General features: G+C 33.2%; 1 protein-coding gene across 4 annotated transcripts in view; it reads left to right on the top strand.

Annotated features, from left to right (window-relative positions):
* LOC134242511 (protocadherin alpha-1-like) overlaps positions 1-14,222 on the top strand; it is a 42,460-nt gene extending 28,238 nt beyond the window's left edge. For 3 of the 4 annotated variants that reach the window (XM_062724602.1, XM_062724601.1, XM_062724603.1), the window contains exons 3-7: positions 6,231-9,070; positions 11,332-11,376; positions 12,569-12,689; positions 12,957-13,657; positions 13,770-14,222. In XM_062724602.1, coding sequence (XP_062580586.1) covers positions 6,368-9,070; positions 11,332-11,376; positions 12,569-12,689; positions 12,957-13,396 — 3,309 coding nt within the window. In that variant the 5' untranslated portion in view covers positions 6,231-6,367 and the 3' untranslated portion in view covers positions 13,397-13,657; positions 13,770-14,222. Of the gene's footprint in view, positions 1-3,049; positions 3,291-6,230; positions 9,071-11,331; positions 11,377-12,568; positions 12,690-12,956; positions 13,658-13,769 lie in introns of those variants that run through there. The other variant, XM_062724605.1, reaches the window with a different exon arrangement.
* The last annotated feature ends 3,274 nt before the right edge of the window (positions 14,223-17,496 follow it).

Raw genomic sequence — 17,496 nt, 5'->3', positions numbered from 1 at the left:
TTAGAAAATTAATCTGAATGATTTGGAAAAAGAGAATTTCTGGAGATGATTTTCTCATGAATATAGTGGAATTTTGTGCTATATTTGGGTCATCTGTTTGGTCATGTGATACCTGGGTAGGTACACTGGGAGATTTAGAGATCAAGATGCCACAGTGGTACAATAGATAATGGGCTTCATATCCAATTCTCTGTATAACTTGGAATCTTAGGAGTTCCATTCTGAACTTGAAGGAACTGGTCAAAGTGGGTTTCTTGTAGAACTTTCAGAGAGAAATTTGAGCTTAATAGATCTTATAAAAGTCAGTGATGTGTAAAAGCTAGACAAAAACCTTGTACTATTTGATGAAGTTGGTGACGCAGGGATCAATAATTCTTGTCAACATCAGGAATAATACAGTCATGCAGTTGCTTTGCAGAGGTTTTTTTTCCCATCATAGATGGTAATCTTTATCTTTCACACCATATGGGAAATGGGAGGGGTTAATAAATGATTCATGGCACTTTGAATATGTTGAATATGTAAAATAGTTGAGATGCTGATTATATAAATAATTTCAACCAATCAACATTCACCCCGAATTCTTGTTTTACTATTAATTAGTTTTTATATGCAATAAACTGCACTATACCTGAAAACCAATATTTTCTCTGTAAATGTTATGTTGTGTTTGTAATTTGATTTTCTAGCAGAAAATCAATTTAGCAATGTGGAAAAAAACTTTTTATCTAGACAGAATATCATTTGTTTAGTACGTCTTTGTTTATTTATTGAGGCCTGGTGCAGTATGGTGCCATGGCTGGGACACTTGAGAAGTCCCATTCAGAGAGTGGTGCCCTCTTCTGTCATATTGTATTTCTAACAGTTGTAATATGAGCTTCATTATTGTAAAGTTCAATTTTTTATCAGGATAATAGGTTTTATATATGCCTATAAATTCTCGCAATTTAAAGTTTAAAAAAAAAAAAGACATTTAGAAAATTATTATAAAATTAATTTTCTTTTGCCTAAAAATGGAATAATAGATTTTACAAAATCCTAAATTATTTGTTTTGTTTTTTTTAAAATAAATTTAGGAGATAAAATATGTTTATTCAAATAATTTTTTGTAAATTCATTTTAAGGAGTAAATCACAAATTAAGCAGTTGTTTTATTATAAATTTCACTCATTGTCCTGGGCTTGTCACATGGAAGTGTTGACATCTACTGTATATAAATATATAATCTTCCTGACATATTTCTAATCTGTCCTTAATTGACAGTTAACTAGCACTTAGTTTTAATACTTTCACTCGGACGAGGAATAAAAACACAAATCTCTTTCGGTAGTAAGAATAAAAATTTCTCACCCCCATAGAAAACTCTCAAAGTATAAGTCCAGTTACATAGATAATCTTCTTCACTAAGAAATTAGTTTTGTTCCACTTAAGTAATGGGATTAATGAAAAAGATAGATTAAGGGTTTTAGAGAGTTTAACAGTATAATCTAAATCTTGTTTGAAATCAGTTGTTTTGTTGGCAACATTGCATTGTTTCTGCCATTAAACCAATGTAAAAGTTAAATTTCAAAAACAGGATTTATTTTTTAAAGTATTGCTCGTGCAGCTATATTACTTTTTTTCTTCTCTGTGATTGGAGACAGATTTCCATGCATTTGATTACTAATTAGTAATAGGAGGTATTTTAAGATCGGGACCATATTAATAAACCAGATGTATTTAAGAGGATAAAGAGAAAAACATTAACTCTCCTGAGAAAATTCTTTTTTTTTATGAACTGTGCAAAACACGTTTTGATCAATGTCTGAACTCAGTGTCCAGTAAAAAGTTACTGACTCGTTAAAACATAATGTCATCTTCATGCATGGGTCATTGGAGGATTTGAAAGGAAATGGTTTTTCCCCCCAAAGCATGACAATCTAAGACTTAGGTTTAAGCAGTGATGAAGCCAGGAAATAAAAGGAGTGACAGGATTATAACGTATAATTTGGATAATTTAAATCAGGCATGAGGAAAAATTGTCTGTAACATTAGAACGACCATACCCATTTATGGATGAGCTATAATGGTCATGTCAAAAAGTTAAACGGGTGCTGTCCAGCAAAATTAAGAAATCAACAAGTAGGTGTCACATGTTGCTTTTCTGTATTAAGTATTCTTTTTTTTCTTCATTTATTAATATATATTTTTTTCAAACGCATGAATTGGTGCTGTGGGTCATGATCGTAAAATGTTCTGAATGCATCAACATTGAGTGCCAGTATTTTTATGGCCAGAATGAGCAAATTGACAATTTTTTTTAATAGACTGTTAGTACAAAATCATTAATTTGTTTAACACTAGAAATGACTTCCAAGGGCTGTGTAATTGTTTTGGTCTGAGGTGTAATTCTTAAAAATAAATAATACGTAAGCAAGCTGCTGCCTTTTTTGTTGTCTTTGGTCGGAGTCATGTTAACACCTTGTCGAGCCTTCAGCACTTCTTTGTTCTGAGTCATTTGATTTTTGTGATAGACTCAAAAGATGCATGTGTCCTCTTTGCTTCTTTTCAGCAAGTTAAAAAATTGTAATAATGTAACACTCTTCTAAACAAAAGAAATGTTGGTATCTGTACTACCTCTTTTGAAATGCTTGTCGCCACATTATAGAAACATGATATATTATTGGTGAAGATTTTCAAAACTGATAAACATTGACTATCATATCTTATTCTTTATATTTTGAGAAAAACAATAAATGCAGTTTTCTTTGTTCTATAGAGGAGTTTTAAGGGATGTTAAAAACTATATTTAAGAAAATCTTTCAAATATTGCAAGTCCTCTTCTAGAAGTACTACGACAAAATTTTGATTCAGTGTCAGGAAAATATAATTTTCATTATGACATATTTCTATGCTTTCCAGTATTTTAAAAAGAAGCTAAAAAAAGGTTATGGAAATTTAAAATCCTAAGGGAGCCCCAATTACAAACTTGTTTTTCCCCAGTATCAGTGCTTTAGAAATGCTACACTGTCTGCTGTGCATTTGATAATCTTACTATATGGGGTGGACAGAGCAGAACTGTTACAGGTCAGAAACTACTAAAACGGCCCAGGAGGACTAAATGGGGGATGGGTCAAATCGTCATCAGATAGTGGGGCTTTTGTTCTAGTTTATCTAAGGATGGCATAGAAAAGTGTTAACTGATTACGGCTAGGATAACATCAGTGGGCATCCTAGCACAAAAGTCATTCTTCGCGACCGAGACAACTTAAGTGGTCCAAAATTCTCCTGGATCTTAACTTGACTAAGAGGTAGGCTTATCTTATAATTCAGGGAGATAAATTATTTAAATTATTCAATTTTCTTAACACAATAATTTTTTTAGTTTTATTTATTTCTTTTTACACCTATTAATGTATGAAATCATTTTAATAAATTGTTTCTATTTTTATACTGGAGAAATTACTTGTACCATCATGTAACATTTAATATGAAATCAGGTTTCATAATTATTCAACTGTTCAAAATAGCAATTTAAATTATAAGTTTGTTTTTTTTATCTATGTGTTTTATTTTTTTTAATTTTTGTTTATTAATTAATAATTATTTCTCTTCTTGACTTAATAAGCTTTTGAAAGAACAAGAAGAAAAATATAAATATAAAAAATCAAAATGTTCAATAGCCTTAAGATAATTTTTCTAGAAAGTTTTGATAGCAATATGGGCTATGACTTTGTAGAAACTTCTTCACTTGGTGTACATAAAGGCTAGAAGTTGTCACATTTGACAGATTTAGTATACAGTCTTGACAAATATTGATTTTGATTTCAAAACAGGGGGGTCTGAGAGTTTCAAGTACTCTCTATGAGTGTGCTGATTTTTGAATTAATATGTGTATGTCTCCAATTTCAAAATAGTTCTTGCCCTGGTTTCAGTAGAGCGCAGCGATTGTGATCTGTCAGGGAAAGTCGTCCTGCGTCGTTTTCTGTCATTTTACGCTACATTATTTTTTCTGAATTAAATATGGCTTTTGCTTTATAAGTTTAAACACAACATTTTGTTTAAAAAGTTGCGTATGACCAGAAGTATTTAAGCAAAGCTTTTTTTAAAATAAATATTGTTCTTGAAAAAGAACCTGTAATTCAAATTTTTATTCTCAGAAGTTTTAAAGAAATACGCATTATACAAAATTAAAGGGACCAAAAAAGAAGTTTTTTTTTATTTGCAATGAAACATAAAAATTCATTAGCTTGAAGAAGACCTGTTCCTTGACGACAAAGAATTGCACAGATATCTATTGATTCTTTGTTTTGTTTCCACATTAATTTCTTATCATTTCTTTTCCAATGAAGCATTGAAATACGGGGAAATAGTGGAGGCTCAGTATACTGGGTTTGTCTGATTGGTCTTCAAGTGCTAGTTCGTGTTCCTATCCCAGTACAAAATTTACACAATTCAAGTATCGACGACAAGTTTGTTTAACTTTTAACTGTTAAGAGGAAGTTTTATTTTATAATTTATTCAATGAAAATAAATGTGCAGAAAAAATGAAAAGGGGGCATGTAATTTATTTTTTTTAAATAGGATGATCATCTTTATGTATAAAAATTTTTTAGGGTCATTGTAAATGATTTTTTTTTCAACAAACTTAAAAACATACCCAAAAAAAGAGCAAAAACAAAAAAAACTTTTTGATATTTAGAAGAGGAATAAATCGTTAAAAATAATTTTTACATGATTATTTTCAATCAAAAAAACGTGATAAAAATTTATATTTTTGAAATACATGTACAGGGTAATACAATAAATATTTAATAAAAAAAAAATTCATATATGAATTAAAAATAGATTTAAAAAGAAAAAAAAATGTTTACAACATTTGAGTGAACATTTAAAGAGCTATCAACAATTCTTTGTAGTGTACTTTGTCTCTTGTTTGTGATCATTAGGGATGAATGCACTGTTAATTTTTTATCAGAGGTGTCATGCTCTCCTTTAATTCATGGCCAGCCTAGCGATGAGTAGCACTACATTTAACTTAACATAGACCCCCAGTAAATAGTCCACCACTGCCAAAACATGGCAGAATACAGCAAGGAAAGCAGTGTCTTCAATCTTAAAACTAATTTCATAATGGAACTGTTTTTGGAGTCAAATATCATTGATACTTGTAAGTGTTTTTTCTCATTTTTGATCTGACATGTTGTTTTGATGAAGTTGATTATAATGTGATGAATCAAGATTCATTTTTATCATAACATGTATAATTATATCTCAGTTGCGTACCATAAGCATTTTTATATATTTTAGAACAATATAATTTTATATATACAATTAAAAACATGCTCAGTTAATGAAGACAGGCTTTCATATTTATTCATTAAGCATATATAGCCATTGATGAAGTGGGATAGTTTTATTTGCTGTTGATGACTCGGGTGGGTTTTAATTATTTTTGGTTGTTGACAGAGGGCCAACTTGAATCATCCATTTTCTGTTCGGTTACTTTTTTGTTAATATTTCCACTTATGAAAATTCACATCTATTTGCTTTTCTCAATGTCATATTAAAGGATCAAAACTCTGCCGAGTCCAATTTTTTTCTAATGATTTGTTTGCTTTCTTTACGCAAACAGGAACAAACCTCTTCAGCACTTATGTAGCAAAAAATTGTAATACATTCTGGGGATAGAGGATTTTGTGTAATGAGACAGTTTTTCTGCTTCACTTTGAATTGTTCTGGTGAAGTGGGTATTTCAAGTCAGTTAAATGGATATCAGTGAATCCGGTCTGAAAACCGGAAAGTGTGTAATAGTTTGGTAGGCAGGACTGGTTGTATTTCACTCCCTTCCCAGGTGGTTAGAAAGTCGATACACAAGTGTACCTCCTAAAGAGGCAAAAAGACAAATTTTTGACAGGAACGTGTGGAAGATTTAATATCCATGCTGTGTAATGTTTCTCTGGTTCGGTGAGAGGTAATCCCCCTTCGTAGATGAGTTTGTTGACAAGCCTCGTTCAATATAACTTGTCACCTGGTAGATACCTAGTTATAAACGGGCCTGGTTTTTATCAGAAGCACTTGACCAACTGTTAGATTTAACATCTTCTGTATAGATAAACATGATATTCACAATCCTCGGCAGAAAATCTGTTTTGAATTGGTAAAGCAGACCTGTAATCTGTTGCTATCATTTAGAGATGAAAAGACAGAATTTATCAGATTTTGTTGTAACTCTTCCTTTTTCTTTGCAGGTATAACCTTCATAACTTTCGGATGCTGAATTGGGTCGACCTGTCTTCAGAAATGAGGAAAAAAGAAATTTTGAGATTTTCATAAAATCACATAATTTCTCAAGTTCAGCATTTATATTTCATACCTCAGAAGAAAAATGGAGGGCATCATATTTTCATTGCTTACATTGACATGCATCTGTACATTCATTTCCACCCAGGATTTGGATGTAACCTTCCATCTGATGGAAGATCAACCAAATAACACTCTGATAGGGAGCCTGGAAGAGGAAACTGGCCTCTCCAAGAAAATAAATGAATCACTCGCCAATCTCAAATTCAACCTCAAGAAAAAAGAAGAACCAATAGTTTCTTTATTTCGCCTTGCTGAATCTAGTCAACTCTTCACGAATCAAGTGATTGATAGAGAAAACGTAAAAGTGTGTCAGTATAAAATTCAGTGCGTGTTCGACTTTGATGTTATTGTGACTAGTTCAGCTTCCAGTTACTTTGGTACAATCAGTGTTCATGTCAACGTTACCGATGTAAATGATCATAGTCCCACATTTGAACCAAATCGTGTCCAACTCAATTTAGCAGAGTCTACCCCTGCTAACAGGAGTGTTTATAGAGTTGAGCCAGCACAAGATCTGGACAAGGGTGGCAATAACTCAGTGCAATCTTACCAGTTCATCCAAGTTGTACCAGCATCTTCCATATCTATGGATTTCAGAATGGAGGAAATCATCTCACCCACAGAGGGTTTGTCCCGTAACATCTTTACAAACATTACTTTGGACTACGAGCGACAGCAATCTTATGTTTATCACATCCTGGCTAGAGATGGTGGAAATCCACAAAGGACAGGAACTTTTACTCTGGAAATAAACGTGGTTGATGAAAATGATAATTCTCCTATTTTCGAAAAATCTCGAGCAGAAGTTACCCTTGAGGAAAATACCTCTATTAGCACACCATTTTATGTTTTCCGTGCAAGTGATAAGGATTCTGGCAAAAACGGTCAAATTGAATTTCGATTCAAAAAGTTTCAAGAGCAGTTCCAGGAAATTGCATCCTTGTTTTCCATTGAAAATGATACAGGTACTGTTAGAGTCATTGGTAACTTGAAATATGAACATGGAAAAGTTTACCACATAGTTGTGGAAGCCACAGACAAAGGGGATATTCCTAGGTATGCCACAGCACAACTTGATGTAACTGTAAAGGATTCTGGGAACAATGCCCCAAAAATAAATATCAACTTCTTGTCTTCTGATCTTGGCAACAATACAGTGAGCGTTTCGGAGGAGGCCATCTTGGAGCAGGCGATTGCCATCATCAATGTAGAAGATACTGACACTGGACCTAATGGAGAAGTGACTTGTCGTACCTACAACACATTTTTTGGTTTACAGAGTTTAAATGATGGATACAAAGTTATTGTGCAGCATTATTTAGACAGAGAAACTCAGAGCACACATAACATTAGGATCACTTGTGCAGACAAGGGAACTCCAGTGCTGGAGAGTGTGGTACAGTTTACCGTGATTGTTTTAGATGCCAATGATAATCCACCCAAGTTCTCCGAATTCTACTACAATGCCAAAGTGGATGAAAACAATAACAGAGGGAAGCAGATCATTCAAGTTCAGGCCACTGATAAAGATATTGGAGAGAATGGACAGATTTCTTACTTCATTGATCCTCCATCAGACAACAGGTTCTCCATTGGTCGGGATACAGGGATAGTAACGGCCAATGTGGACTTTGATAGAGAACAATCTGTGCACATCACATTCACTGTACGGGCTACAGATCACGGAACTCCACCTCAAAATACAACAGCTAACATTTGGTTGGATATTGAGGATGTTAACGACAATCCTCCTAATTTTCTGAAGGCTAACTTTGTCTTTTCTGTGAATGAAAATCTACCAGCAGATTCATTTGTAGGAGCTGTTCAAGCAGTGGACAAAGACGAGGGCAAAAATGGAGAATTCATCTTTGCCATTTCGGAGGACTATGCCAACAAGTCCGCCATTCCTTTCAATGTGTCGTCTTCAGGGGAGATAAAAACCTACCAGCCTCTTGACAGAGAGTTGCTGAACCGCTATGACTTCCAAGTTATCGCTGTGGATAAAGGAGACCCTTCTCTAACGGGAACCGCTCATGTTACAGTCAACATCAATGACAAGAATGACAATGCTCCAATTTTCATTTTCCCCAGCACTGACAACCACACCATTATCATTCCCAACACAACCCCACTTGAATCCATTATAGCTTCTATTCAGGCCTATGATTTGGATGAGGATTCTAATGGTTATGGGAATGGGAAGGTTCTGTTTTACATTGATGGTGGGAATGAAGGAGACGTGTTTTACCTGAATCATGATACTGGAAGTCTTCACTATAGAAAGCCTGTTGGTGTGGCTGAGGACTACACCTTTCACCTGAAGATCCGGGCTCGAGATAACGGCAACGAGGCTCTGGAAGCCAGGCGAGATCTCGACATTATTGTCAAGTACATGAATGCCACCGCTGGTCTCAAACCTAACCAGGATGACTCAGACAAAAATATTCTGATTGTTGTCATCGTGGTGTGTGTCACCATTGTGGTGTCTGTGGCACTCATTGCTGTCATCTGCATGCTCCGACGTAAGAACGAGGACAAAATGAAGGAAAACGCACCTCCGTTCCTGGCGTCCCGTTCTCCTACCTCCACCCTCTACGACAGACCCCCAGCCTACCAAGTGAATGTGACCCAGGGGGACAAGCCCAGACCACGGGTCAGTTTCTCCAAGGACAGCGATAATACATTCACCAAACAGCAACTGATGGAGAAGATGACAGGACATCCGGTAAGCTTATTACAGATAAGTGTCAGGAGCACCTGCTTTTAAGTTATGACTTATATGTAACATTATAGGACTATTTATACAGACATGAATACTAGCAATAAAATTTGTTTGTATGGGAAAGATGGTTTCAGCTATTGCCGAAAAAAAATTACAAGTTACCCACTCGGATTATGCATTTTTTTTTTTTACAAACATTGCAATGCCTATTTCCATACTAAGAAGCAAACAGAGCATTTTATAGTTTGAATTATTTACATATTGTAACAGGAAAACTAATAATAATTTTGAAGAGATACTTTTGAAATAAACATATTAGGATGCAAAACAATATCACTTTAAATCCTTGATTAGATATTTTTAATGTCAATATTAAATAAGAAAAAGGTACAAGTTTTTAACCATTTTATTTTTGAAATCACACCAGTTATCCTGTTAAGAGATCACAACGTGTGAATCAGTGTCCCATTTACTTTAAGATCCCTCCAAAGATTGCAGTGAAATGGGGGACAAAGGAGCATTTGACCCCCACAGCCTATCTCTTTATGTAATCTTGGTCTTTGTGTTTGGTCACAACTGTCTGATATTGTAGTTTTCTAAAGTTTCCACTTCTGCTGACATTCAGTTTTGTTTAAATTTAAATTTTCAAACACTCAGACAGAAACAAAGCTTGGTTTTTAAAAGCGAGACTTTATTAAGAGAATGGTGTTCCAATCGGTAGATCAACACAAAGGCCTAGTAAAACTAGGGGGGTTCTTGCTTTTTTTTTTTTTTTTTTTACAAAATTTCTTTTTTATAGGGACAAGGTTTTATTTTATTGGGGTAACTAACCTTGTAATTTGTAGGCAAATGAAAAAGCTGTCCTATAAGAATGTTGAAATAAAAAAAAAAAATAAATATGTTAATTTTAATAGTAAGAAAATATAATGCTTAAATTTTTGTACAAGTAAACAAGAAGTTAATAATCTTAAAAATACATAAAACACTTGTTGCAAAAATCTTTGTTCATAAAAGGGGGTTTCTTTCCCAAGCCACATTGCATGGAAGGAGACAAAAATTATCATCTAAAATCTTGAAAAATTGAAACAAAGAAGTTTATCATTTAACTGTCAGGTTTACCACAGTCAAAAAACAAAGTTACTCAAGATTTTGAAAAGAAATTATCACTTGACAAAACAGTTTTCTGCTTATCTTATCAGAAAATCATCGCCTCGTCTTTTACCTGAAATTTGATACTGATTTCTTTGAAAACAATTCCTTTTAATTTTTTAAGAGAAACAAAAACTTTATTGACGGCATTGTGTTTTTGGTAGTTTTCTGTTTAAACTGAAATGCATCCCTTTTTACTCACTGATAATGCAGTAGATAAAATTTACATGGTTTTTAGTTTTTTTTCTTTTTTATAAAATATAGCAGTTACGAAAAGAAAAGATAGCTTTAAATTTATCTGATAAATTGTTGCATTGTAAATTTGTTTATTTTAAGTACCTAACCGAAAAGATACTTTTTTTTTTTTTTTTTGATATTGCCATATCACTGGAAGGTGAAATAATGAGACCATCATTTTGTTTACTGAGTAAAAGTTAAGTGGGTATAGATAAATATAATTTTTGAAAAATTAAACACCTGTACATGAAATATTACAGTTTCTATTTGTACACTTGATTCACGAACAGACAGATAAAACTTCACAGTCAGAAAACCATCACATTTAGACAGATGTCACAAAATTAATGACATAAAATACCGATTTTACCAACAACAACAACAAGTAACGCTATAATGACGAGGACTGTGGTTGATGGGTAGAAAGTCTCCGTTGTCTTAGATGCTTGCTTAATTAGATAGGTAGGCTTTCTGTACCAGCGGCTCAGTGATAAACAATAGGTGTGGAGTGAGGAAAGTGTTTGCTTAGTTAGGAATCTTTGGAGAAGCTGGAATGACAGTTCACAGAAATAAATGTTGTCTTTTCTAATGTTCTCTGAAGTTCATTTTGATGATTAAAAATTTACCTATAAAGTATATGCATTGAAATAAGTTTAGTTCAAATTACTAAAATTATTTTACCAGATAAAATTAGTTGGTAGTAGACTGGAAATATACCGGTATTAAATACATGTATAGCAATCTTTTTAAAAGTTCTTTTTCTCCTAAAATTTAAATTTGTATTATTAAATATTTTGAAAATTTATGACAATGAAATAAAATATATTTTAGTATACCAGTTATAATGAAGTTGTTTTTATTAATTTCTTTTATTTCAGAATGGAAGAATAGAATCAGGAAAATATATGCATCACAATCAGCAGGTACGTCTTTTGATATTATATTATCTAAATTCAAATATTTTTTATCAAAGCCTGAGATAAAAAAATATTAACCAGATGTTTAGAAAGGGAAGTACATGTATTGATTTCATAGAGGATCCCACAAAAAAAAAAAAAAAAAAAAAAAAAAAAAAAAAAAATGAGAAGATTCAGTGGTTTTCAATGGTGGTATCACATGCTTGGGTAGATGTGAAAATACAGGCCATTTTCTTGAATTTCAAAAAAGGGAAGGTTTATTGTTGTCTTAGCAGGTGCTACCCCTAAAAAATATCCTTTAGAGTAAAAGTGAAAGTCATTCTAGCAATCTCTCATCCTTTTGACAAGTTTGAATAAAAAATACAGGTATATAAAAAGACATGGTATAAGCATTTGATGGCTTCTTTTCTGATTTATGAAATATTGGTCCTAAAAATGAAAAATCATTTATCCATCAAGCATTTTTTTATTTATTATTTTGATCTCTTTAGAAAATCATAGAGGCATTCCAAGAAAATTGGATAACATGACTTGAAATTCAATAACCAAATCAAAAAAATTCAATTTGAGAGCCATTAATATTTCAGACTGTTTTGTCCTGTAACATCTAACTGGCTCCAGTATCAGTGACTGGAACAAGATGATAAGTTCAAACTCCATATGTAATCCGACCTTAATTTAACACCATTTTATGAGAGATAATGCTAACACGGACTGCTGCCTTATATCAAACATTAAAAAATATTATATAAAAACCCTGTGGAAAAATTGAAAACCTATAGACTTGATAAGGTAGAACTAAAAATATAGAAAATTGATAGAAATCAAAAATTTCACAGGCAGAGATAATGATATTTGAATGTCTAAATTTTACATGAGGCAACCCTTAAAAATACTCACTATGAAACTAGAAGGTGTGGGGAGGTTTTTATTATCAGTAATTAAAATTTCATGCTTTTTTGGTTTATTTAAAAACCAAAATTATAAATATTTTGTTTGATGATGCTAAAAAGGATTAATTGTATAATTTTACATTGAAAATGCCAATTTTTATTTTCAAAGGGAGTGGAACATGTATATTAAAAGTGCATTTCAAAATAAAAAAGGAGAGACACACACATACAATGAAACAATTTTAATAAAGAACTTAAGAATTGATAATTTATTACCGTATATATATTTATTTATTTCTCTTCAGAATCCAAAGCCACACACAGAGGAGAGCCCGAGTGAAACCTCAGGGGAGACAATCCCGTCAGATAGTGGTCACGGAGGATCGGAGGAAGACTTCACTAGTCATAACCACAATAACAATATTGGTTAGTAGGCTCCCTTTATCCTGCTATCTTAGGGGAAAATCGAAAATTATAATTGTAAAAAATGAAAACAAATGTATATGATTAATGAGTTTTGATTCCTTGTTAATGCAGGAATAGAAATTTATCATATTCATTGTAAAGTTTTATATATATATATATATATTTAAGGACATGTATATATAAAATTCTTTTTTAAAATTTTTCAAAAATATCTTCAAAATTTTTCTTGAAAATTAATAAAATGAATATTTTATATTTTCTTTACAGATAAAAGATTGCCCCTGCAACCTACGTTCTTAAAAAATGGAGTCTTGTTGATGCAAGAGCCTCACAGCAGTCAAACAAACACACTCCCGAATGAGAGACGCTTAAATTCAGTGTCGTCTAATTTACCTGTGTCTAAATACATGGATGATAGTTTATTAACTTCTAGCATTAATTCACTGTGGTCAGATAATAACCACACAATTAACAGACAAAATAGTAACAATGTGCAAAAGTTACCCACAATTCCTGCTTGGACGGGATATCATACGAGTGATAGAATGAATGACAGTTTGTTATTTTATTCCAAAGACACAACACTGGGAAGTCATAGTGCACACAGTCGGGATGATGATGAGTGTACGACAACTAGTGGAAGTTACACAATTAATGACGATATTGATGATAGCTTCGATAACAGACCCAGAGATATGTTTGTTTAGTGCGATGGCATTGAATATCAAAATTTATTTATCGCAAACTTTATTTATAATTGTGTAACCAAAGAATTTTTTTCATTATGGTGAACAATATACTAATGAAACAAAAGTGCTTATAACTTTATGTGGACGATATACATAAACAGTTAATGAAAGAAAAAAGACTGTAAGACCAATCCAATGGATAGTGGTGACAGTTAGCCAGCCAGGGTTGTGTCGCACCATTCTATAAAACCTCTGGAGACTGGGACATTACTAATAGAGGTGAGTTTATTCTTAACATCATGAATTTTGCAATGGCAATTAGTTTATGGAGAGATGGAAAAAAAATCAAACACTTGTATATCTGTTATAAAAATCTTTTCTTCTTTTACAGGGTGGAAGAATGGAGTAAAGGAGTTCTATTACAAGCACAGTGTCTGCCACAATATATAACTTCCAGACATCTAATATGCCAGTATTAAACATTTTTAAATGTAAGAAAAAAATGCATAAGTTTGTGAAAACAAAAATTGTGTTCATTGTATTAATATCAATTGTATATATAAAGGAATGAAAAATAACCCCAGTAATAATGAACTTGTATGTCAGATCTCATAAACATTGTATAGCAAATGTGTCCTATTGCAATATTCCTAACTTCAGCAATATACCTTGTTCCTGCTGAACCTTGGCTTAATCTCTTGTTGTTGTTATTGTTTCTATGGAGATGAGCCGAGATTGTGAAATCCTGTTATTTTATTGAAAAACGTATGCATAATGTTAATAGTAATGGCAGCGTTTGAATGTTATTAAAAGGATCAAAATAATAAATAAAACAGAAAAATTACCAATGTGTTTGGGCTTTTATTATACATGTACCACTGAAAATTACTGGAGAAAAAATGCATAAACTTATTAGACAATATCTAGTTCTTAATTTTGAAATGGAAAATATATACTTTAAATTTGAAGTTTTGAGAAACTGCAAGAAATTGAAAGTTGGGTGAGAAAATATTAGCAAAATTACAAGCATAAAAAGATGTGTTTGTGAAAAACTGATGCCCCAATTTGATGCTTAAGCACTAGCCATTCAAAAATTGTTGCCAGGATCAATTTAAAAAAATATATATCAAAATCCAAGGCCAAAAGGTTAAAACTTCTAGAATCCAAAGAAAGGTTATGTCCCAAGGAATACATGTGTAAAATATAAAAGCCCTAGTACTTACTGTTAAAGTTATGGCTAAGGTTGAAGTTCTTGAAAAGTAGGTCAAACTCTAAATTCAGTGTCAAAAGGTCAGGAGGTTGACCCACAATTCAAAAACTATAACCCTGACCTTAACTATTGAACCTTTAGTATTAGGGCTCTCATACTTCAAAGGTATATTCCATGTGACAAAACATTCCTTTGGAACCGAATTTTTGATAGCTGTTTCAATATCTTTCTCTGCGATCTAACAGCTTTAATATAACTTTAAAATGTTTTTCAAAACATTTTTTAAATGTATAAACTATAAAACAATATGTAATACTTGGAGACATAGTGTTCATACTTTAATATCTGTGAAGTTTATAAAACTCGGAATGAAATATGATGATGTAGATATCTAATTTTTAAAAAGGAATGGAAGCATGGCTCTCTTTCACTTAATATAATGTTTAATATTATTAGACAAGAGGCCCATGGGTCACATCCCTCACCTGAGCACTGTGGCTAGGAAAAAGTACAAACTGGTTTATTATTGAAAAGTTGAAATCCAAAAGTAGTCCCATGACCAATCATGGCTTTACTATTCTTTAGAAGAAGATTTTTAAAGAATTTTCCTATATATGTCTATGTAAAACTTTGATTGGCCATTGTGGCTCCGCCCTACACCCGGGGGTCATGATTTGAACAAATTTGAATCTACACTACCTGAGGATGCTTCCATATAAATATGAATAATTATGGCTTTGCTATTCTTGAAAAGAAGATTTTTAAAGAATTTTCTTATATATTTCTATATAAAAATTTGGTCATCCATTGTGGCCCCGCCCTACCCCTGGGGGTTTTGATTTGAACAAACTTGAATCTACACTACTTGAGGATGCTTCCATATTAATAATAATAATTAATAATAAATATGATCAATTATGGCTTTGTTATTCTTGAGAAGAGATTTTTAAAGAATTTTCCTATATATTTCTATGTAAAACTTTGGTCGGCCATTGTGGCCCCTCCATACCCCCGGGGGTCATGGTTTGAAAAAACTTGAATCTACAATATCTGAGGATGCTTCCATATAAATATGATCAATTATGGCTTTGCTATTTTTGAGAAGATTTTTAAAAAGTTTTCCTATATATTTCTATGTAAAACTTCGGTCGACCCTTGTGGCCCCGCCCTACCCCCGGGGGTCATGAATTGAACAAACTTGAATCTACACTACCAGAGGATGCTTCCATATTAATATGATCAATTATTGCTTTGTTATTCTTGAGAAGAAGATTTTTTAAAGAATTTTCTCATATATTTCTATGTAAAACTTTGGTCGGCCATTGTTGCCCCGCCCTACCCCCGGGGGTCATGAATTGAACAAACTTGAATCTACACTACCTGAGGATGCTTCCATATTAATATGATCAATTATGGCTTTGTTATTCTTGAGAAAAAGATTTTCAAAGAATTATCCTATATATTTCTGTGTAAAACTTTGGTCGGCCATTGTGGCCCCGCCCTACCCCCAGGGGTCATTATTTGAACAAACTTGAATCTACACTACCTGGGGATGTGTCCAAATAAGTTTCATCTTTCCTGGCACAGTGGTTCTAGAGAAGAAGATTTTTATAACATGCCACCAAATTTTCATTAATTCCCAATTATCTCCCCTTGAATGAGGGTGTGGCCCTTCATTTGAACAAACTTGGACCCCCTTCACCCAAGGATGCTTTGTGGCAAGTTTGGTTGAAATTGGCCCAGCGGTTCTTGAGAAGAAGTCGAAAAAGTGAAAAGTTTACAGACAGACAGACGGACAGACGGACGCCGGACAAAATGTGATCAGAAAAGCTCACATGAGCCTTCGGCTCAGGTAAGCTATAAACCGTCTTAACCCCCAGGAGTTCATTTGCTAAAAATACAAATAATATAAAACTGTTAAAAAAGTTCTTGCCAAGGAGAATATATTATTTAATGTTTTATATTTATACCCCCGTTATATCCTTGGCTTGAAAAGCGGGAGGGTATATAGTGATCGGGATGTCTGTCCGTTTGTTACGCTTTGGGGTACCCATCTCTTATCCGCAACTCCTCCCATACCACTGAATGAAATTTAATGAAACTTTCACAGAATCTGTTACAAAATGATTGTGCACCTCTTTTTTTTTTATTGGACACATATTTCGGATTTCCTTCAGCAAAACACTGACACTGCCATTATTTCTATAATATTAAAGGGTACCATCTCTCATGCGCAACTCCTCCTATACCACTGAATAAAATTTAATGATACATTCATAGATTCGTTTTTTACATAATGTCATTGTGTATCTCCTATTTTACTTTCAGATCTGACACTTTTTGCGTGCCTCCCAGAGCAAATTATGGCTCACCTCACCTCATTTATCATCTTCGTGCCCATTGGAACATAAGGCCCCAATACACTGCCTCCACCTGCCTCTGTCCTTGGCTGCTACCCTCGCTGACGTCCAGCTATTCCATCCCAGTTATAGCCTTTCTTGCTTCATAATCCTTCTCCAAGTTCTTTTGTCGGATCATTTTCCTCTTTCCTTCTTGATGTTATGTAAATGCGGTGGTACATATCCTGGTGTTATCCATCCTCAGTTTTTGGCCAATCCAATAGGACTTCCTGAGAGTTATTATCTCACTTGCTCTAGCTGTCTTTATGGGGTTCTTCATTTGACATTTTACTCTTAGAATCTTTCAAAGGCATTTATTCTGGAAGGTATCAATTTTCCTTTTGTCTCGCTTCGTTATTTTCTATGTTCCACTACCATACATTAGAACGACAGGACCAAGCTAATACATAACCTTACTTTTGTTTGGATGGAAAATTTTGATGAGCTCCAGATTTTTCTAAGCCTTCTAAATTGAGCTTTAGATTTTCCCAGTCTGCTAGTAATGTCCT

Source organism: Saccostrea cucullata, unplaced genomic scaffold (genome assembly GCF_032062105.1).
Source record: "Saccostrea cucullata isolate Sc308-1 unplaced genomic scaffold, CSIRO_AGI_Scuc_v1 ctg266, whole genome shotgun sequence".
Classification (NCBI taxonomy): domain Eukaryota; kingdom Metazoa; phylum Mollusca; class Bivalvia; order Ostreida; family Ostreidae; genus Saccostrea; species Saccostrea cuccullata.
The sequence above is the reverse complement of the archived record's forward strand: the minus strand, read 5'-3'. Positions and strand labels throughout refer to the sequence as shown.